This window comes from Cannabis sativa, chromosome 2 (genome assembly GCF_029168945.1).
Source record: "Cannabis sativa cultivar Pink pepper isolate KNU-18-1 chromosome 2, ASM2916894v1, whole genome shotgun sequence".
NCBI lineage: Eukaryota > Viridiplantae > Streptophyta > Magnoliopsida > Rosales > Cannabaceae > Cannabis > Cannabis sativa.
Window position 1 is genome coordinate 49,485,598 of NC_083602.1, and position 22,376 is coordinate 49,507,973.

General features: G+C 35.7%; 3 protein-coding genes and 1 pseudogene across 3 annotated transcripts; 1 reads left to right on the plus strand and 3 right to left on the minus strand.

Moving 5' to 3' along the window:
- Positions 1–353: 353 nt before the first annotated feature.
- LOC115714516 (uncharacterized) lies at positions 354–4,835 on the minus strand. The gene is made up of 6 exons (XM_061109401.1): positions 4,827–4,835; positions 2,477–3,337; positions 2,094–2,400; positions 1,349–2,037; positions 735–1,252; positions 354–645 (listed from the first exon to the last, which is right to left on the minus strand). The coding sequence occupies exons 1-6, from the start codon at positions 4,833–4,835 to the stop codon at positions 507–509; spliced, it is 2,523 nt and encodes an 840-aa protein (XP_060965384.1). The 3' UTR covers positions 354–506.
- A 1,015-nt stretch (positions 4,836–5,850) lies between these two features.
- Positions 5,851–7,237, minus strand: LOC115720822 (vacuolar-processing enzyme-like; annotated as a pseudogene).
- A 3,515-nt stretch (positions 7,238–10,752) lies between these two features.
- LOC133034979 (uncharacterized) lies at positions 10,753–13,202 on the minus strand. Its single transcript, XM_061110572.1, has 2 exons — positions 11,846–13,202; positions 10,753–11,761 (listed from the first exon to the last, which is right to left on the minus strand). Exons 1-2 carry the CDS (start codon positions 11,861–11,863, stop codon positions 11,345–11,347), a joined length of 435 nt encoding a protein of 144 aa, XP_060966555.1. The 5' UTR covers positions 11,864–13,202; the 3' UTR covers positions 10,753–11,344.
- Positions 13,203–13,642: 440 nt separating this feature from the next.
- On the plus strand, positions 13,643–15,295 carry LOC115720553 (uncharacterized). The gene has a single exon (XM_030649698.2). It carries the CDS (start codon positions 13,643–13,645, stop codon positions 15,293–15,295), a length of 1,653 nt encoding a protein of 550 aa, XP_030505558.2.
- The last annotated feature ends 7,081 nt before the right edge of the window (positions 15,296–22,376 follow it).

Here is a 22,376-nt window from a genome sequence, read left to right on the forward strand (position 1 = left end):
AAGTATTAGCGCGTACACACTATGCTCGCCATATTACACAACTGAATATTGGAGGAGGACATATGAAGGAACAATTATGCCAGTTGGTGACGAGGATGATTGGGAATTGCCTGATGACATCAAGAACATGAGAGTTGGAGTGCCTGTTGAGAAGCAACCAGTAGGGCGACCCAAGAAGCAAAAGGTTGGAAGAATTAAGAACAACCGAACTGCTTGTAACGGTGAAAGGATTATCAAATCGCGAAATTGTAGCATGTGCGGTGCCAAGGGGCACAACAGAAGCACTTGCAACTACCGAGGTTAAAAATGTTATTTTAGTTTATTTGTATCGTGATGGGTTGGACTATTATGTATTGTTATTGAATTAATGTTGGACTATTTTAAACATTAGAATTTGTGATATTTTATGTTTACATAATTATTATAATTTGTTGCACGAAAGAAAGGCGTAAAATTTGTATGAACTCTTGAAAAAACATAAACATACCAATAAAAAAAATATTTGTTCATGCTAAATTCTGGTAAAACAAATCTACACACCACCGCTCTCTAAATTTCTTCATATTCTCATCGTGCACATTATCAAACGTAGTCTCCAACATACTATGCTCGATGTGCTCTATCACGTACATCCCGCAGTTACCGCTGTATGAGACAATAAAAAGTAAATGAATAAAAGTATGCAAATTAAATTCAAGTTAAATAACAAAAAAAATCAATTGTAATTAAGTTACCTTGTCTTTGTCTGTGGAACAACGGCCCGATCCATGACTTTTGAAGTGAAATTTCTGACCTGGCTCTCTGAGGCGGTAAGTTGAGGCAACAGGATCATGTCATGACTCTCGAATAGGCCAGCCTGCAGCAGCAAATTTGGTAGTAATTTTTCCCACATTGCCAGGTGACGGTTCAATTCGTTCGGGGAAATCGATCCGAGGCTGGAGTCAAATATGTTCAACAACCAATGATCCAGATCTATCTCTAATGCCACCCAATGCTTTGCTCCATCGAAGTAGAGGGCCATATATATTCTCTCCTTGTTCTTCCAATTGGCCAAGAATTGACTTTCATCCCCTCGAATCAAATCTAATATGCTCTCGTCCCACTGATAGTTAGCCTGGTCATCACCCGCAGCTTTCCACCGAGCAATAACTCCTGCTGGGAAAATACACGGCATTATGACACATCTATTCGGGTAGGACTCGGGATAAAAGTGTTGCCGCCTCCTCATCAAATGGAATGCCGCATCCAAATGCTAAAACATGAAAATTAAATATGTCAGAGATTAAATAAAAAAGAGTTAGATAAAGTCTTTAAAAGCAAAAGCAGTAAAAAAGTCTTAAAAACTTACATCGTTCCCAAGCCAAAATTTCGGAGTATGCAGTTCGAGGAACCAAGACGAATGGTATCGACCGGTGAAGCACTCTCTCGGGTAATTGTTCCCAATCTGGCCGAGTACCCAATTGTGAAAAGTCTTGAGCAGCTTCCGATCAACCACTCTAAGTGGGTCCGCATTCACGAGTGTCGAAGTAGCCCTAGCCTTCTTCTTCATTTCAGTGTACTCAGCGAACCACCTAGGCCGCCTTCTCTTCCTCCGGTTCTCCATGACTTCTGGAGCTGTCTCTAACACCTGCACCTCAGAATCCTGAGTATCCCCGATGCTGGTGATATTCGTCTTCTCAGGTGTACAGAACATGTCATCATCATCTGGTTGGTAATCATTTGGGAGAATGAAGTCATCTTCCGGTGTTCGAGCCTCCTTTTCCGGTTGTGGCTGTGGCTGTGGCTGTGGCTGTGAATCTGCTGCCGGTCTTCCAGGATCTTGCAGGAGCGTCATTATGGTCTTCAACTGATCCATAATCGCTGTTTGTCCTCTTAGCAGAGCGGCCTGCCCCCTCTCCACAGTCTCCAACCTTGCCAAAATGGCAGGGTATACTGGATCCCGAGCCTCCGAGGTGCTGGGAATGGAAGCTGCCGGGGGAACAGGAGGACCCTGTGACGCTGCAAGTGGGTCAACACCAGACCCATCAGGAACTGAAGCTGCAGATGGGTCAACACCAGCCCATCAGGAACTGAAGCTGCAGATGGGTCAACACCAGACCCATCAGGAACTGAAGCTGGAGATGGGTCAACACCAGACCCATCTGGAACTGCAGGCGGTGCACGTGGAGGAGACGGTGGAGGTGGTGTAGAGTCTTTAAATATTCGGGCTGCCTCCGCTCGTTCTTCCAATGTGGAGGCAAGCTTTTCGGCCTGGCTTCGCAAAGCATCCTGTGTTGGTTGCCCATCCTCACCCAACACAAGTTCCTCCAAGTCAACAAATAACGGAGGCTGACCGCCGGTTATGTAACTCACAAACTCAATCTCGTTCGGCCGAGGACATAACACGGAGTACACTGTCAACTGAAAAATATAACAAATATATTAATATAATATATTGAAATTAACATGAATTCAAAATAAAGCGTAACAAACTTACATTTTTAGCAAATAATCGGGTCACTTCATCCTTCCCGAGTGTAGTGTTCGGCTTACTCTCCCAGTTGACCATTCTCGGAAAGCCATGCGACCTCCTCACTGCATACTCGTTGCCCAGCTGTAATATGGCCTCGTATGCCCAATACTGCAACGCTGCAGCATAGCCGTAGGCTGAGTATTTTGCCTCCTTCTGAGTTACTCCCTTCTCAATCTTTTTCAACATCTTATTCTTCACATCCAAGTAATCCTTGTTACAACTTTCCATCAGCTTGGTGTAAGAAATCTTTTCCCAGGGGTACTCGTAGAAGAATGGAAGGTTATCAACCATTCTTATCACAAAAGGAGGAACGGCAGTCTTCTCCTCCTTACCAGTGAGGACGCCCATAACAAACAAGGCCATCCCCAACTTGTAGACATCATCAGCTTCTGTGCAGCTCTCAAAAACTCTGCGCAGTTGGCCGAAGGTGATCGAAGCACTACCGTTGAAATATTCCTGAATCAACCGGTCAGAGCTTCCATTTTGTTTGATGTCTTCCTCAGTAGGGCCGGGCAACAAGTTTAACCCGGTGACCAAGCCGAACTCCACCCTCCCAAATCTACATCTCTTCCTTCCCACATAGAAATGCACCTCGTCCGGCTTGTCAGATTTTATTTTGTGAAGCATCAACTGATGAAAAAATGCTCCAGAAAATTGTATGGGCGCTCTCTCCAAAAAATTTCTGAAAGGGGATTCCCTCACCCTGGGCAATAGGTTAAATTCTTCAAATTTAGCCTTAATCTTCGGGTAGTAGTAACTACCCCCGCGCCATGTGACACGGCCAGTGTAATGGTCCGACACTGGAATTATAAGATGTGCAGTTCCCTGAAAAAAAAAAAAAAACCAACAACGATAAATAATTAATAATAAAACATAAACAATAATGAATAAAACAATAAATCATAATTAATAATTAATAATTAAACAATAATCAATAAAACAATAAAAATTTTAAAAAATAATTCATAATTTATACTAAAACAATAATTCATAATTAATAAAACAATAAAAAATAATACAATAATTAATCATTAATAATAAAACACTAATCAATAAATAATAAAAAAAATAATAATAATTAATAAAAAACAAAATTAATAAAACAATAAAAATCAATACAAAAATTAAAAATTAATAATTAGTAAAAAAATAATAATTAATAAAACAATACAAATTAATATAATAATTAATAATTAATAATAAAATATTAATTAATAATTAATAAAAATACAATAATTAATCATTAATAATAAAACAATAATAAAACAATAATAAATAAATAATTATAAATAATTAATAAAACAATAAAAATTAATACAAAAATTAATAATTATTAATAAAACAATAATTAATAAATAAAAAATATTAATAATTAATAAATAACAATTAGTACAAAAATAATAATTACTAAAACAATACAAATTAATTCAATAATTAATAATTAATAATAAAACATTAATTAATAATTAATAAAAAACAATAATAAATAATTAATAAAAAAAACAATAATTAACAAAACAATAACAAATAAAACAATACTATAACAATAATTAATAAAACAATAAAAAATAATACAATAATTAATCATTAATAATTAAACACTAATCAATAAATAATAAAAAACAATTAGTACAAAAATTAATAATTAATAATAAAACAATAATTAATAAATAATAAAAATTAATAATTAATAATTAACAATTAGTACAAAAATAATAATTAATAAAACAATACAAATTAATTCAATAATTAATAATTAATAATAAAACATTAATTAATAATTACTAAAAATACAATAATTAATAAAACAAAACACACTAATTAATTATTAATAATAAAACAATAATTAATTAAACAATACTTAATAAATCAATACAAATAAAATAATACATAAAACAATTACTAAATCATTAATATTTAAAAAAAAACGAAAAAAAAACATGCTCGGGTCCGATGGGTCCGACTGGCCCGATAGGGTACCCATCGGACCCATCGGTCCAATCGGACCCTCTTCGTAGATCACAATCGGGCCCTATAAATCAGACCCTATAAATCGGACCATCGGACCCCGAGCCCAGGGACATCGGACGGAACCATCGGACCCATACACGACCATCGGACCGAACTGGACCATCGGACCGAGCTTCTTCCCCAATCTGAATGCCCAATCTCACAACCAGTCCCATGGAATCCCATTTTCACGGATCCGAATACCATTTTCACAACAAAATTCTTAAATCTAACCATTCACAAACAATCACAAACAATCCGAATGCCCAATCTAACAAAAAAAACAAAAACAAAACCCACATACCTTCGACATTTTCGGCCGAGGTCGGGGTTGCGAGTTGCTCGGATTTTAGCGTTCCTCGGGGTTGAGCTTAGACGACGGAGCTGGGTTCACCGTGGGTTGCGACGGACCGTTCTGGGGGTTGAGCTTCGACGGCGGCTGAAAGTTTTAGGTTTTCTCTTGGTTCGGCTGAGAGAGAGGAATAGAGAGGTGATGCTGAGAGTAAAAAATGTGAGGGGTAGTTTAGGAAAATTAGGAAAATTGTCATATATTACCAATTTTAATAACTATGCATTTAGGGGAAAAATTAAATGGTATTTTAAGCATAGAATTTCAAATTTCCCATCGAGTAACAACGTGACCGGAAATTATTTTTAAAGTTAACAAAAAGAGAGAAAGAGAAAAGATAAAAAGAGATGCTATGAAAGTTTGCTAAGAGCATATGGAGAATGTTTGTTATGTGGATTGCTTATTTAGTAAAATACAAATATATTAAACCATTGGAGATATATAGGTTCTATGATATAAAATTGTATTGACGCTATATCTTTTTTTAAAAAAATTAAAGGTAAATAAATAGTGTGACAATATTTACAGTTAATACAAATAATATATTAAATAATAATATGTGGGATCATAATTATAGCATTTTTGAATGGTGTTATACCATTAGAGTATTTTTAAAAGTAACAATCACTACAAGAAATATAAGTTTTAGCTACTACAAAGTTGGTAGCAAATAATCTATATTTGGTAGCTAATACTTTTTTTGCTACCAAATTTTTTGGTAGTTGTATCTCGGTCTCTGAAAGTTTTTTGCTACCAAATGTTTGGTAGTTGATACTATTTTTTTAGCTTCTAATTTTTTGGTAGCAAATAATATTTATTCTAGTAGCAAAATTATTAGCTTTTAATATTCAATATAATTATTTTGCTACCAAAAATTGGTAGCAAAACTAATAAATTGTAATGTCCAACTATTTATTACCAGTTTTTGGTAGTAAATTATATAAAATAATTATATAATTAATAATGATATAATTAATAATGGTAATAATTTCTTTTTTCTTTATATAATGAAATATATATTATAGTACAATCTTTAAGTACAACAAACTATTTTTTTAAAAAAAACAACAAATGGTTAAAGTTATTAAATTTGTACATGCATCAATTCATAAATATTGAGTCACATTTTTAAGTGCACACATGAGCAAATCTAGAAGTATAGCTGCATCTCTTTGGTTCACAACTTCCATAGCCATGTGTAGTTTGTTATTGTTGGGTGGGAAGTTAACAGTGGCAGGATCAAAACCTTTTGGTAGAGATAGAGCTTCTCTGCTCTTATACTTCTACTCCCATATTCCATCACATGAGATCCACCGTTGACGAAATCGTTGGCATTCGCAGTCCGTTCCTTCACCTACAGAGCAAAACACATTTGTTCATCAAACTCAGCATACAATGGAAGCAAAAATTAGCTGTTTTGAATGGCTTAGTTGTTCTCACATACCATTTCATATTGTTGTTTAATAGTTTCTCTCTTCAAATTGTGGCCCTGGCTGAAATAGAAAGTTAAGCAAGAATAAGCAAAGATCGAGTAATCTTTTGAAGAAGACTATAAATCAAGGTGTTCGTTTGTATTGGTTTGCATACCTATCCTCCATCCAAGCAACACTGTATAAATCCCGATGTACTCTGGGGGTGGAGGAGGCTCCATCTCAGGATAATAGGTTCCCCAACTGTTTTCTTGTGCATTTGAAGCTGTAGTTACATAAATGTTCATATCTTTAGGCATTATACCTTCAAAAATGCTCCCACTCTCACATGCTTCCACATATATGACCTGCAATATTTAATTACAGAACACAAGTTGATTATTTCAGTTAAAATTTCAAGTAATTTCTGGAGTGAGAATTTAATAATATTACCATCTTTCTATAAGTCCCTGCTGCATGTTTCTTCTTCAAAACTTCTATGAAATCCATGCCATAAAGGAAAGGCATGTTTGGCATCCCTACAAACACAGCATGAAGTTGATAACAATGGTCAAGCTTGCTCTTGACTAACCCAAAAGCCTAATGAGCCTATTGGTTATGATGATAAATGGTTAAACTCACTTGGAATTTCTTCCAAATTGGCTTATGTCTATACTAAAGCCTCTTTGGTTTATAACAACAGTTTTGACATCAAAAATTTCGACACAAAATAACATAAAAGGAACTCTTAAGTGATTATAAGTTTGTAATTAGTTACTAAGCCAATCTAACCAAGAACTCCAGGGCCTCCATGATCTGAGTAGTATATGAAGATCCTATATCATTGGGTTTGCTGTTTATAACCTTGCCACTTCCACCTTTCACTGCTTTCTTATCCCCAAGAAGTACTGCATACAGATTTTCTGTGGTCACTTGGTGACCAGTATAATCCTGCCACAATCACATTATCAATATCATTAAACTCAGTCTAGTCGTGTTCACTAAAATCAATTAAATCATAACATATATATTAAGAACTTGCACAAACCGATTCCCTATGGATGATTTTCATGAACCATTTATTAATTAAGGAGCATTGCGATTGACACATAGTTATCTCTTAATTAAAATAAAATAAATAGTGTGTAGGTGTTAGGTTTTATGCCCTAAATAAAACTCTTTACAATCTGATTAGTTATCAATATAAGAAATTTGAAGTGATTGATTTTTGCATGAATTTTACATGCTAATGGTTTAATATGTTTAATATGTTTATTACATTCATACACACAAAATCAGTTAAATCCAGATCATATGTTTATTCACAATTACAGTATCGTCAACACAGTGGAATGTGATTGTGATCATATGAATCAAAAGTTTTGGTCCCTGTTTCATCAGTGTTATTGGATTTACACTAATGTGATAATCAGCGATGATGTGTACTTACACTTGGAGTAAGTGTTATGTTCTTTCCAGGACATTAGTAAAGTATACTAGTTTCGAATGTATGGAGTATACATTGGACTGGACCGATATTGCAACTAAGTTAAGATATTACAAACTTACCGTTATACATATCTTTCCAAGTCAATATCAGTAGTTGATCTTAAGATTGAAAAGAATCTAAATCCTGATATGCTTGGGCTCAACTCAGGAGTGCTATTCATGTTCTTTGATTTATTAGTTAAGCCTACTTTTGGGTCAGGGTGATACGTATATTTTGGGAACATGATAGTATGATTGAGTGGGAGTGCTGAACATAAATATGGAATCTATAGCTTCTACTGGTGTATAGAAGTTAAGTGATGATTCCCTTCGAGCTTAGCAAATAGAAGTAAATGGATGAGCTCTTGTTTAACTGACTAATCATTAGATCACTAAACACCATTTACAGGTAGCTAAGTGTTTTAAGGGGCAAAATACATTGAGGGGTGAGAACGGTAAAGAAATCCCATCTCGATGTAAATCATCTATATAGAGGATCTTTAAATCACAATAAGATTATAACAATGGTTAAATGAGATAGTATATTGGTATCGTGAAACATACAATATGCTCTATATAAGTCTGAGAGTGCAATTCTAAGTTCTAAGAGTGGATTCAACGAAGAATTAATAAGTAGGAATTTACTTGGTAAATTTGGTTCACTTATTGGAAGCTCAGCATATAGATCCATGGTCCCCATTCTAGTTGAGAACATTTTGCTTGTAAGACTCATTAATTGATTCGTGATTGATCAATTATAATTCTAAAGTTAGACTATGTCTGATTTTATGAATTTTCACTAGCGAGGTGAAATTGTAAGGAAAAGAGTTTTCTAGGTTTATTTATTTATTAATAGACTTTATATGTCTAATTAATAATTAAATTAAATGACAATATTATTTAATAATGTATTTTAATTATTAAATAATTAGTTTTGGCATTTAAAAGGTTAGAATTGGAAAATTGGCATTTTTGAGAAAATAGAGATAAAATTTGATAAAATTGCAAAATTAAGTGGGGCCCATTACAACACCTATGGCCGGCCACTTATAAGGCTTTTTTCAAATTATTATTTTCATTATTTTAATGCCAAATAATTCTAAACTTAAACCTAGTAAGTTGCCTATAAATAGAAAGTGATGGCTCAGTCAAAACACAAGTTTTTAATAAGCCTTTCTGACAGAAATTTCTCTCTTCAGAAAACTGAGCCTTCCTCACTCTCTACCTTGGCCGAAACCTCTCTCCCTCTTTTCCTTCATCTTTTTCGTGACCCTAGTGAAAGAGTAAGTGCCCACACACAGCAAGCAGTAACTCAATCATAGATTGGAAGACTGTGAAGGATCAAAGCTTGAAGAAGAAGGAGATTCGGGCTCAGATCTTGATTATACTCTGCTACAGAAAGGAATCAAGGGTTAGAGATCTGAGTGGAAGGAGACATTTATTCCGCTGCATCAATGTAAGGTTTTCTTAACTTTATATGTGTTTATTTTATCGTTTTAGAAAGTTCATATTTAGGATGTTAATAAACATACTTGTGAGTAGATCTAAGATCCTGGTAAAATAATTCCCAACAGTAGGACCCCCAACATCCCACTTGTCCTTCCTGTGCAAATATTTGTTTATTATATTAATAATATCAGCCAAACATTCTCACAACCTGACAGCCATTATCATAATAGTCCTGATGACTCTCATTGCCACATTAATATGAATGATTATACATACTTTATGTATTAAAAAGTAAGGAATATACCTTCACCACTTTGATAAACTATTATTTGACTCCCAAGGGTCAAAACGACCATCTGCTTTTCCATTTCTAACCAAGACCAATAGTACAAGAAAAACACATAACAGAGAGACCATTGGCCATTGAAAAAAATAAAATAAAAAAATAGAAACTTTTAAGTGAGAGAGAGATTTATATATATATGTATGGCAGAGAAAGAAACTTCTACCAATATTTTTTTAGACTCATTGACAACGATGGTAACTCAGCAGCATAATAGTTGTAACCTACTCATTTTTTTTCTCTTCAAAGAGATCGATTGATGTATATAAATTTATAATATATAAATAAGTGTGAGAGAACTGTAGAAGAATAGAAGAGAGAAAGAGTAGTAGCATTTGTAGTTGTGAGGATGCTTTGTTGTGAGAGATGTACGTATATATTAGGTAGGTATAAAACAGAACTAAATATATAAATATATATATAGGCACAGTCATGAATAAGCACATGATATTTCTTTACTCATTGAAAGATTTACTGATTTTAATATGGGAAGGTTTTAGAAGTTTTAATTGTTTATTTACTAATTTTTATTGACAATAAATTATTATACTTAAACAAACTAATCCGTTATTTTCTAACTAACTAACCTATTTTAAAGCTAGATATTAGGATGAATTTGAATTTGAATAACAATAAAATTGCCAGATGAAAAAAAAATAAGAATAAAAAAGAGATTATATATCATTAAAATATTTAAGATATTTATATTTAAAAATAATAAAACCCTAAATAAAACCTAAATATCTCCCCATATATAGTTCTGTCGATCTATCCTTCCTTCTGTCAATATATTTCTGCCAAAAAAAATAGAACTCATCCGAAACCTCAATATCTATATCTATATATTATTATGAAAAGTAAAGATTTTTGGATTGAAGAGCTTTGAAAAACAAGGACTGAAAGACAAAAAGGTATAATGTATATTTATATGTTTAGATTAGATATAGTAATGTATGTATGATATGTGTGGATACTGATTGAAATTTATGATGAATAACATAAATTTCTTTATAATAGGTGTGTGAGGCCATTTTTGAAGGAAAATTTCCAAATCGAGGCAATTGGAGGACTTGATCACAATAAGGTATATTGTTTGTTTATTTAAATGTTTTGATAAATGGATACTGTTTTTTTTTTTTTGATACTGTGTAGACTATATACAAATAATTTTTATTTTTTTTTTTTTGAAAAAAAATTTGCAATCTTATAATTAGTTAACGCACATTATTCCAATAAAAATGACCTAATTTTTCTCAAGTGAAAGATTGAATAACTATACTAAATATGCATCTTTCAATATGGAATCAAAAACTAAATATTTTCGAAAACTAAACAGCATGTAACCAATATAAGACCACAAGAAAAACTAGCACTAACATTTTTCTTATAATTTAATTTCAGGACAAACACATAATTAAATATATTTATAATCAAACACATATAAACATTTTTTATGGCATTGTCACAGTAATAAAAAATAGATTTGCATTAATGCAGTCATATATATGTAATATCAAAAATAACTAAAAGAGAGGGATATGGTCTATAAATAATATTATAAATTTTAACATATTCTCACCTTGTTTAGGGAAAAGCCTACTTTTGGTGATTACTATCAAGAATCTTAGAAATAAAAAAAGGACTCTCTTGGTAAAGTTGGTGTATCCCTAAAAAAAACTAGTCACCAAACCTAAAACATACATTGGCATACTATATATATATATATGTTTATATGAAATTTTAATATTGCAATATAACAGAAATATATTCCTTTCTAAATATTATTATGAATCAATTAAGTCATTAAACTTACAAGAATGTTGACCTTTCCTTGGAAAATTAATGAAACAGCTTTCATAAGTTTTTCTCTTTGATCTCTTTGTGAAACATTGAACACTGAACCAGTTACCTTGAAACCCTTCTATTTCCACTCTTCCAAACACACTTCTCCAAATCACTTTCCTTGCGACAACACGTGTGACAACTATCATGAAAGCAAAATAGTAATAAAGAAAACGAGTCATGTTAGAATCAAATAGAATGCATATCACCATAAGGGTCCCAGAAGAAATCGATAATTGCTTCACAGGAAATGAAAAGGTAAAGCCCAGCTCCCTTTGCCTACCTGGTGCAGGGTGAAAACCCTCACCTTCTTCAGAAACAAACTTTGCAAGTGCTGCGGCTATAAAGTCAAATAAACCCTGAAATATTTGAACATTTTTCTTAGTTTAAAGCCAATGTAACAAGCTTAGACCTTAATACATTTGCTGAATCAAATTACTAACCTCTGAAGATCCAGTCATCACATCAGGTGGAATTGAAACCTCATCAAATTCTTGTCTAACAACATGGTGATCTTTACCACCTAGCTGTACGCGTAGCACGCGGAAATTAGTACCACCGAGATCTAAAGCATAGAATAGACCTTTCTCATCACTGAAAATAAGAAAAAAATCAATTAAAATGAGCAAAAACAACTAACCAATTTACAACAACAAAAAAAGTGAAGCAGGTAATCAATATCACAAACTTGGTGTTAAAATAGCCACCAAGATATTTTCCAGACATCATGATAACAAGCAAAATACCTCATTTTTTACATGTATAAAAGAAATCCTGGTCTATATAAATAGACAAGTAATCAATGAATAGCACGACAAATTCATACAAAATCCAAATTCAAAAGGAAATTTATACAATCTAGACTCAGGATCAAACGAAACAGTAAAAAACAGTTAGAAAGCTATAACGGCCAGCAAGACTAGATAACATAGAAAACAAAAACAAAAACAAAAACTATACGAGAAAAACAAAAGGAGACCTCACCAAAACACGAGCGAAAGAAAGCATAAAAAAAAGTCCCAGTATCTCAATCAAATAAAATTAATAACGGCACAAAAGCTTAGCAGATAATAGAGTCTTCACAAACATATATATATATTACTAGTAGTGGCAGCTAATGTTTTTACAATCTTTGCAACTTATTAGTCAGCAAAAGAAATTTACCCTTTCGATTTGGATACTGTTTATACCACTTGGACAGAAAACAAAAATAAAATAAACGAAAAAAAATTGTACGAGTAACATAGACAATAAAAAATTGTAGAGAATATTAATCTCTATTTATGAAACACTAAATACAAATTGAACAGAAATTCAAGAAATGGAGATCTGAACTTGAAGGCAGAAAGAAAATAACAATAGATAAATTATTTAAAGACAAAACAAAAAACATCAAACCCATATATAGATGAGCGGATAGAACTTGAAGGCAGCGTCATTGTCGTTTGCAAGGAAGGAGCTATCGTCGTCGACTGTGAGTAGGGGAGAAGCTGCGCCATCATCGTCTGCGAGTGGGGGAGTTGTAGTCATCTTCTGTGAGTCGTCTGTTGTCGTCGACTCTTCTGGGCTTGGTCAGAGATGAGCGGATAGAACTGGAGAGTGATACGATAGAGGTAAGTACTGGATCTGATCCCTGAGAGAGTGCGAGAAGGAGAGGAAACGAGAGAGAGAGCGACTGATCAGATCCATTCGCACAAAGTAAGCTGCGGTTGAAGAAGCTGATAGCTGGATCGAGGTGGAAGAGGGATAATGATGAAATTAGGGTTTCTTTACCCAAATTAATGTACTAAGTTTTTGCCAATTGGTTCTGAAAAAAAAATTTTAAAAAAATAAATAGTGTTTAATAATAAAATTTTATTAATATTTTATTTTATATAAAATTTATTTATTTAATTGTATTAAATTTTTTTAATTTTTTTTCTCAATTTATATTTTTAAAAAGACTTAAGTTTTTTTAATTTTTTTTTTCCAATTTATATTTTTAAAATACTTATTTATATATTTTTGAAAAATAATTCTAGTGAAAAATCTTTTTTTTTAATAATTAAAAATTAAAAAGTGTTAGTAGTTAGTATTTGAATAAAAAAAAATATAATTTTTTTTTATAATATAATTACTTTTAAAAAATATTCAGTAATATTATTTTTTTATTTTTTTAAATTTGGTCATATTGTTTCTTTGGATTTTTTTTTCTAGTGTAACACATCATCCTCACACCTCTGAAAAGGAATAAACAAGCTATGGATAAGAGTTGGATTTCTAATAACAATAGATTGTCTGCCAAGTACAATAAGGGATTGCAAAAATTCATTAGATTATCAAGTAGTCATCTGAATGAGGAGAATAAGATTCGGTGCCCATGTGTTATGTGTATGAATTTATACTTTCATGACTTACAGACAATTGAGCGTCATATCTACGTAAAAGGGTTTTATACTCGATATGTTAACTGGGTACATCACGGGGAAGATATTTTAGAAGAAAGTGATCATGATAATGATGATGCTACTGATGTCGAAGATTTCAGTGATATTGGCGATAATAATAATGACATTGACCATGATGACAATGATGATATGATCCCAGCAATTGAAGACTTGGCTCAAGAAGTTCCTACACATAATGCTTCTGAGAATTTTGAGGATTCAAGTCATAAGGAGAAATGGAAAAACTTCCATAACTTATTTGATGAAGTAGAAAAAGAATTGTATCCTGGATGTACAAAGTTTTCAAGTTTGACTTTCATGGTTAAGCTAATGCATATAAAAGTACTGACTAGCTTGAGTATTAAAGGCTTCGACATGATTCTTGAGCTTCTTAAGGATGCATTTCCTGATGATAACAAAATCCCAAATTCTTATTATGAGGTTAAGAAAATATTGAGTGGTCTTGGTTTAGAGTGCGAAACAATAGATGTATGTAAGGATGATTGTTGTTTGTACTGGAAAAACAATAAAGATGCTACAAATTGTCCTATATGTGGTCATGAAAGATATGAGTACCAAGGAACTAAAGGAAAAAAAATACCACATAAAAAGATGCATTATTTTCCAATAACTCCCCGTTTACAACGACTTTTTATGTCAAGACACACCGCAGCAGATATGAGGTGGCACAAAGAAAAACGTGTGGATACTGAAGGTGTACTTAGACATCCGGCAGATGCAGAGGCTTGGAAAGATTTCGATAAGCAATATCCTGATTTTGCCAAAGAGCCTCGAAACATTAGGTTGGGATTTGCAACAGATGGGTTTAATCCGTTTGGTGATTTATCAAACTCATACAGCATGTGGCCAGTAATACTAATGCCATATAATATGCCACCATGGATATGCATGAAACGAGAATCCTTAATGATGGCAGTACTTATTCCTGGACGTCGTGCTCCAGGTAAGGACATAGATGTCTATTTACAACCCTTAATTGAAGAACTAAAAGAATTATGGGAGAAAGGAGTAAGAACTTTTGATGTTGTTGATAAAACATATTTTACAATGCGTGCTGCTGTGTTATGGACAATTAATGATTTCCCTGCATATGGTACTGTGTCCGGCTATAGCACTCAAGGGTATAAGGCATGTCCAGTTTGTGAGGATGACACATCTTCATTTCGAGTTAGGGGTAAGATCTCTTACATGGGACATCGTCGATATTTGTGTGCTGAACATCAGTGGCGCAATGATAAGGAATACGATGGTACAATTGAAACACGAAATCCCCCTCAAGAGTTAACAAGTGATGAAATTTTAACTAAATTAGATGGTATGTGGAAATGTAGGCCGAGTAAAAATGTTAATATTGTAAAAGATGATCAGAATCAGATGAAGAATGCAAGCTATGAAAATAAAACAAATTGGAGGCGTAAAAGTATTTTGTGGGAGTTAGCATACTGACCCAAACTTAAACTAAGGCATAATTTGGATGTGATGCATATTGAGAAAAATATATGTGACAGTGTGGTTGGAACAATGTTTAGCATCGACGGCAAGTGTAAGGATACCGATAAGGCACGACTTGACTTACAAGATTTGAAAATTTGTAAGCAATTGCAAATGAAGAAACGGGGGAGCAAGTGGGTGAAACCTACGGCTTGTTATACATTATCGATGAAGGAACGACAAACTATTTGTAAGTTCTTGGAGTCTGTTAAATTTCCAGATGGATATGCAGCAAACTTGTCTCGAAATATAATTATGAAAGATGGGAAGATTACTGGTTTAAAAAGTCACGATTGTCATATATTATTACAGATATTGCTACCTATTTGTGTAAGGCCATACTTGAAAAAAAAAGTGATGAGTGTAATTGCTGAATTATCCTTATTTTTTCAAAAACTATGTGCGAAGACATTGTATGTGAAAGACTTAAATGATTTGGAAGAAGGCATCGTGTTCACACTTTGTAAGATGGAAAGTATTTTCCCCCTGCCTTTTTCGATGTGATGATTCATCTAGCGGTCCACTTGCCAAAGGAAGCCAAGTTAGGTGGTCCTGTCCAAATGCGATGGATGTATTCAATTGAAAGGTAACAAAATTTTTGTTACCTTAACAAATAATGAATTTTAAAAATGTGCACTAATGTATATATTAATTATATAACCTTTTATAGGGAAATGGGTCATTTGAAAAAATATGTAAAGAACAAAGCTCATCCTGAAGGTTCCATTGCTAAAGGATATATAATTAGTGAGGCATTAAATTTTTGTTCTATGTATCTTCATGGGATAGAAACTCGTTTCAATCGTCCAGATCGAAATCCAGATGATGTCGGAGTAAGAAGAGAATCAACATTATCCATATTCAACTTACCAACTAGACCATTTGGGAAACAATCATCAATCAGAATAAGTGAAGATGAACGAAATATGGTTCATTGGTACATTCTGAATAATTGTCCTGAATTGGAGCCATATTTGGAGTAAGTTTTCTTTAATTCATCTTAAATATATCCTAAAAAATTTATGTTGTCGTAAATAAAATAATTCTTATCTGAGAGTTACTTACTTTGAATCAGAGAACACAGATTGTTTTTACAATCTAAAGGTGTTTTGGATATTGACGAATCACAGAAAAAAAAATTCCATCTTGGTTTGAAAATAAAGTAAGTTCGTAAATTTGTATATCTTTCAAATGGAATATGCATATTTATTCTCATTTTAACTATACAAATTATTATCTCAGGTTAAAAGAATGAATGAATGCTCATATTCTACAGCCCAAGATGATTTATATGCCATTGCAATTCAGCCTAATTTTTTAATTTGCAAGTATGCTGGTTGTATGGTTAATGGTGTTAGATATCACACAAAAACTCGAAATGAAAAACGAGTCACTCAAAATTATGGAATTCGAGTTGAGGCAGAATATAATGGGAACCTTTGTGATTTTTATGGTGTCATCGATGAAATATGGGAAGTACATTACATCTATTTCAATAAGGTGATATTGTTCAAATGTTCTTGGTATAACACCAGTGAGAGTCCACGTAGAATCTATACGGAATATCATATGACTAGTATAAATATTAGCTCATATTGGTTTGAAGACGATCCGTTTTTTCTTGCAAATCAAGTTAATCCAGTATTCTATTTAGATGACATTAAAAAAGGAGAAAATTGGAAAGTGGTGCAAAAGGTAAACCATCGTCATATTTGGGAAATACCATCAGAGCCTGAAGTTGATGATGGAGAACGAGTTGTCCAGAATCGTGAAGCATATCAAGAAGATTCCTCAAACAACATTAATCTCACATTGGATTCTTCAAACAACATGGACGACGTTCTTATTCGAAAAGATATTGATGAAGTTGAAACTGATGAGTTATTGATTGACTCCCCAAAAGATCAAAATAATCAAGTTCAACACGAATTAAACATTGATGATATTGATGAAGAAGCACTACTTAGTGGTTCAGATTCTGAAACTGACTGTGATAAAAGTGATTAATATAAAGGGTGTGTAAATAACTTTATTTTGTTAATGGGATAATTTAATATTAGCTACTAATAATTTATCATTTCAGATTTTATTATGTCAAGTAGTACGAGAAAAGGTAGCTCAAAACAGGGACGCACTGATACTTCAGATCAACCCTTGAGTAGTACGAGAAGATTTAGCTCTAAACGGGCACACAATGATACTCAATCACCATCAGATTCACCGCAATCCTTGACACCTTCTACTGATGACCCTTCAACAGTTCCATTACATGATGAACAACGTCAATCTTCAAAAGGTACAAAATTTTATCATCACTCTTATTTTGGAAAAAAATACATTTATAAATACTTATTAATTATATATTTTTCTTACAAAAAATAGAAATACAAAAGAACGTACGGGGTCCTACTCGTGGAGATCGCTTAAGCCGTGAACTGAAGAATGACAAAATAACTAATTTAACTATTACCTATAATAAGGGCGAGTTTCGAGTTTATGGTGATAATGCTTCTGATTTTACAACTAATGTTGGCGTAAATATACGCCATCATTGTAAAGCCCGCTTAGTTAATTTGGAAATTAGCAGTTATTTATGTTAATCATGAAATTATTTATAGCTATTTAAATAATTTAGTATTGATATTTATGGAATTCAGATATGCATAATTATGTCATCAGCAGTTTTTATATTTCGCATTTCCGGTGTCCGGTATTTTGGAACGCGGCGTTTGGCTCAGTAGAAATCACAACTTAGTATGTTAGTATTTTGGGGTCGGGTTTTAGACATTGGGAATGTCGGGAATGGCCGGGAATTTAGAATGTCCCAAAAATACCCCTTTAGTATGATTTTTGTGATTTTATGGTGGAGGGGCAAAATGGTCTTTTTGCCCCATTAGTGTTTTGTTTTATATGAGTTTATTAAATGGGAAAAATAAATGTTTATTCTTATTATGTTGGCTGAAATAAATGATTTATATGGCTTATATTCCTCCTTTCTCAAGCTTTTTACACTTAGTCATTTTTTTAAAAGAAATTTCCAAAAAAATCAAACACTCAAAGCTCTCTCTTTCTCCCTCTTTTCGGCTGAGACTTGGGCTGCTAGGGCTGGGAATTTTCTGCCTAAAGCTTGTGATTTTCAACTCATTCTTGTGTAATTCAAGTCAAGGTGTGATCCCTCATAAATTCTCTTTGTGTTCTTCTTGAATTTTTAAGTGAAAATGGATGAAATGCATGCTTGAATAGTTGTTGTTGTTGCTGCTGAAATATGATTGTTATTTTGAGTTTAAGCATGTTAGTTTAGGGTTGTTTATGTGATAAAGAAAGCATGTTGTATTGATTGTTTAAAGCTTTTAGTTTATATGTTAAAATAGGTGATTTTTGAGAGAAAATGCCATGTTTTGTTTCTGTGAATTGCTGGATGTTTCTGTTTGTTTTCAGAGATGTTTTTAGGCTTAGTTAAGTAGAATTAAGCTTATGGATTGCATGTTTAGGTGGTTTTGCTCAAGCTTGAGTTTGGAACTCAAAGCTTGAGCTCCAATGGTGAATTTTGCATGTGTGGTTTCTGGGTAGGTTTGATGCCTTTGAAATGTCATTTGGGGCATATAGAACAGGTCTGGAAAGTTTGGGATCAATTGGGGTTAAATTGGTCGAGTTATGTGATTTTTAGTTTGCTGCCTGCGAGGAACCGGAATTCCGGTTGAGCATCCGGAATTCCGGATGGGGGTTCAGAATTTCCCAGAACCGGAATTCCGGTTGGGCAACCGGTCTGCCGGTTGGGGGATTTTTCAGAACCCTAGTTTTCCTCGTTTTTGGGTTTTTAGGGGTATTGCCATGCTTTTTATCGATAGGGAAACTTTTAGTTTCAAGTTTTAGTCCCCGGGAAGTGATTTAGCGTGTCACTTATAGCGTTGTGATTTTTATGGTTTAGGAGCCAGTAATCCGCCGTTCAGCTTCAGTTCCAGTCAGGTTGACCGGCACACCTGAAATCGGAATCCAGGTAAGATTAGTATAACAGTATGCATATGTAGATTACATGTTTAGCGAGCATGTAGGAAGCCTGTTAGATTACATTAGTTGTATGTTGGCTTCGAACCATCCAACCCTGTCACGTCGGTACAGGCTGGAGTATGACCAGCAGCCGGAGTATGACCGGTTTGACCGATCAGGCTGACACTGGTTGGTGGTTCCGTGCTATTGACGTATCCCGTCGGTACAGGCTGGAGTATGACCAGCAGCCGGAGTATGACCGGTTCGACCGATCAGGAGGATATAGTAACACGTCGGTACAGGCTGGAGTATGACCAGCAGCCGGAGTATGACCGGTTCGACCGATCAGGTTGTTACGTGTCAATAGTACCGTCCCTATGAACGTTCAAAACTCAGTACCATGTTGGACATGGCAGTAGTGCTCAGTACCATGTTGGACATGGCAGTAGCGGGACTCAGTATCGTGTTGGACACGGCAGTCAGTTTTATGTATGATATTATTATGCTTTTCTTGCGAGTCCGTCGACTCACGGTTTATGTTCATGTGTAGGTAAAGGCAAGGCTGTTCTTGATGGACGAAGTGGCCAGAGCATATGAGATTGTACATGTCGGGGCGGTTAGGCCTGGAGCGTACGATCCTCGGGACAACAGGGCTGAGATTTTTGTAACTGTCGTTAGACGACTTTCATTTTGATGTAAAAGTTGAACAGTTAAAACGTTTGTAAATATTTTTATAAATCGGGATCCCGAGATTTTTTGTAAAATGGTTTATAAGTTTAATGAAAAAGCAAAATTTTAATTAATCACGTTTTTCCATAAACCTCGTTGATTAGCAACGAGCTGCACAGTACGTTTAAAAAATCACGTAATACGCCTAAGATAGTTAGGGTGTTACAATTTGGTATCAGAGCCGCCAGGTTGTCTTCCGAAGATCGTCACGACATGTACAATCATCATCAGCAGTTAGCTCGGTTCACGGTTCAGTAAGCCTTTATTGCTTTAGTAGTTTATTTTATTCAGTTATGAAAAAGAAAAGCCTGTTAGGAAGCATGTTAGTAGCCTGATAGTAGAATAGGCTCATGTTTCATTTCTAATTTCCAAATTAAGCGGCATCAGTAAGCTCGCCTTGAATACGACCTGATATGCCAACTCTTGGTTTCGCAGGCGGTTCTAACTAGATGGACGCCAGGCGGACTACCAGGAGTCGGGGCAACTCCGTGGGGTCGAATCAGGGAGAGGGAGCTCGGTTTCCCCCACCTGCTAGGGGCCGAGGTAGAGGTCCCCGAGGCAGGGCTCGTGGTCGGGGTGATGAGAACCCGCCACAGGCTGCCCAGGCTCCCCCAGCCGATCAGGGAGCCCCGAATTGGGAGTTGCGGTTTGCGGAGATGCAAGCCCGGATCGAAGAACAAGACCTCGAGATTCGTAGGTTGAGACGGCGGGGTGCTCCCGGCAGCTTCCGTGCCGTAGTTCCGGTGGCACCCCCCTCGCCGCCTGTGCCGAGATAGTGGTGGCGGCCCATAGATTGGAACCATTGTATGAGCGGTTCCGGAAGCAAGCACCTCCGGTATTCCTGGGAGGTCCAGATGTGTCGAAAGCCGAGCAGTGGCTTACGGTGATCACCAGAATCTTGAACTTTATGGGTGTCACCGGTAATGACAGAGTGGTGTGCGCCACATTCCAGTTCCAGGAGGATGCCCTGGTATGGTGGGACATGGTGTCTCAGATTCACGATGTCACCACCATGACCTGGGAAAGGTTCCAGGAACTCTTCAACGCGAAGTACTATAATGAGGCGGTCAGAAGCGCCAAGAGGAAAGAGTTCGTTCACCTGACCCAGCGGGAGAACATGAGTGTCACTGAGTATACTACTCAGTTTGACCGGTTGGCGAGGTTAGCCTCGGGAATTGTGCCGACCGACTTCAGCAGGAAGGAGAAGTATCTGGACGGGTTGAATCCCAAGATCAGGCATGACCTGATGACTACCACCGACGACAGCACCACCTATGCTCAGATGGTGGAGAAGGCACTGCGAGCTGAGGGCGCAGTGGGGTGCATGTCAGATTCAGTTAGTACTCCGGTTGGTGGCGGGGCTCCTACCCCTCCTGCATCAGGCTTTAGCAGGGGGAGTAGTGGTTCGGCCATTGATCAGAGGAAGAGGGCACCCACTGCTTCCGGCGGCTCGAGTCAGAACAAGAGGTTCCGGGGGAACCAGAACAGAGGGAGTCGTCCTGGTGGTAATGAGACCCGATTCTCCTATCCCGAGTGCCCTAGCTGCAAGAGGCACCATCGGGGCGAGTGCAAGGGGCAGGGATGCTTCCATTGTGGCATGCCCGGGCACTTCAAGAGGGAATGTCCCCAGCTCCGGCCAGAGGCACCGAGAGCTCCAGCGATACCCACTCCAGCCAGGGTATTCGCTATCACGCAGGCTGATGCAGATGCCAGCCCATCAGTTGTTACAGGTCAGCTCTTTATTAACAACTCGTTTTATTCAGTGCTGTTTGATTCTGGGGCTACACATTCTTATGTGGCGGCCAGAGTCTTTAGTAAGTTGGGTAGACCCTTTGATAGATATGAATCAGGGTTTGGAACCCTGTTACCTGGCGGAGAATTGGTTATCTCCAATAGGTGGATTAGATCTATGCCGATCAGGATAGACGGTAGAGAGTTAAGCGCTGATCTGATAGAGATGAGCTTAGTCGAATTTGATATTATTTTAGGAATGGATTTCCTATCTAAATATTCGGCGAGCATTGACTGTAAGAGGAAGATGGTGGTCTTCCAACCGGAAAGTGAAGAACCGTTCGTGTTTGTGGGTTCGGTTCAGGGATCTCGGATCCCGGTGATCTCGGCTATGTCAGCGAGAGAATTATTGCACGGTGGGTGCTTAGGGTTTCTGGCCGTGGTGGTGGACACCACTCGGCCAGACACCATTCGGCCAGAGGACATCAGGGTGGTTCGGGAATTTTTGGACGTTTTTCCCGAAGAACTTCCAGGGTTACCACCTCAACGGGAGATTGACTTCGTGATTGACTTGGCACCAGGGGTGGAT

Excerpts from the sequence above, each read along its gene's own strand:
- LOC115714516 (XM_061109401.1), bottom strand. Across the intron at positions 2,038-2,093 it reads TTCAGTTCCTGATGGGTCTG|CTTCAGTTCCTGATGGGTCT; the intron begins GTGTTGACCCAT and ends ACCCATCTGCAG. Across the intron at positions 646-734 it reads GTTCCACAGACAAAGACAAG|CGGTAACTGCGGGATGTACG; the intron begins GTAACTTAATTA and ends TGTCTCATACAG.
- LOC115720553 (XM_030649698.2), top strand. The coding sequence starts at position 13,643 with ATGGATAAGAGTTGGATTTCTAATAACAATAGATTGTCTGCCAAGTAC.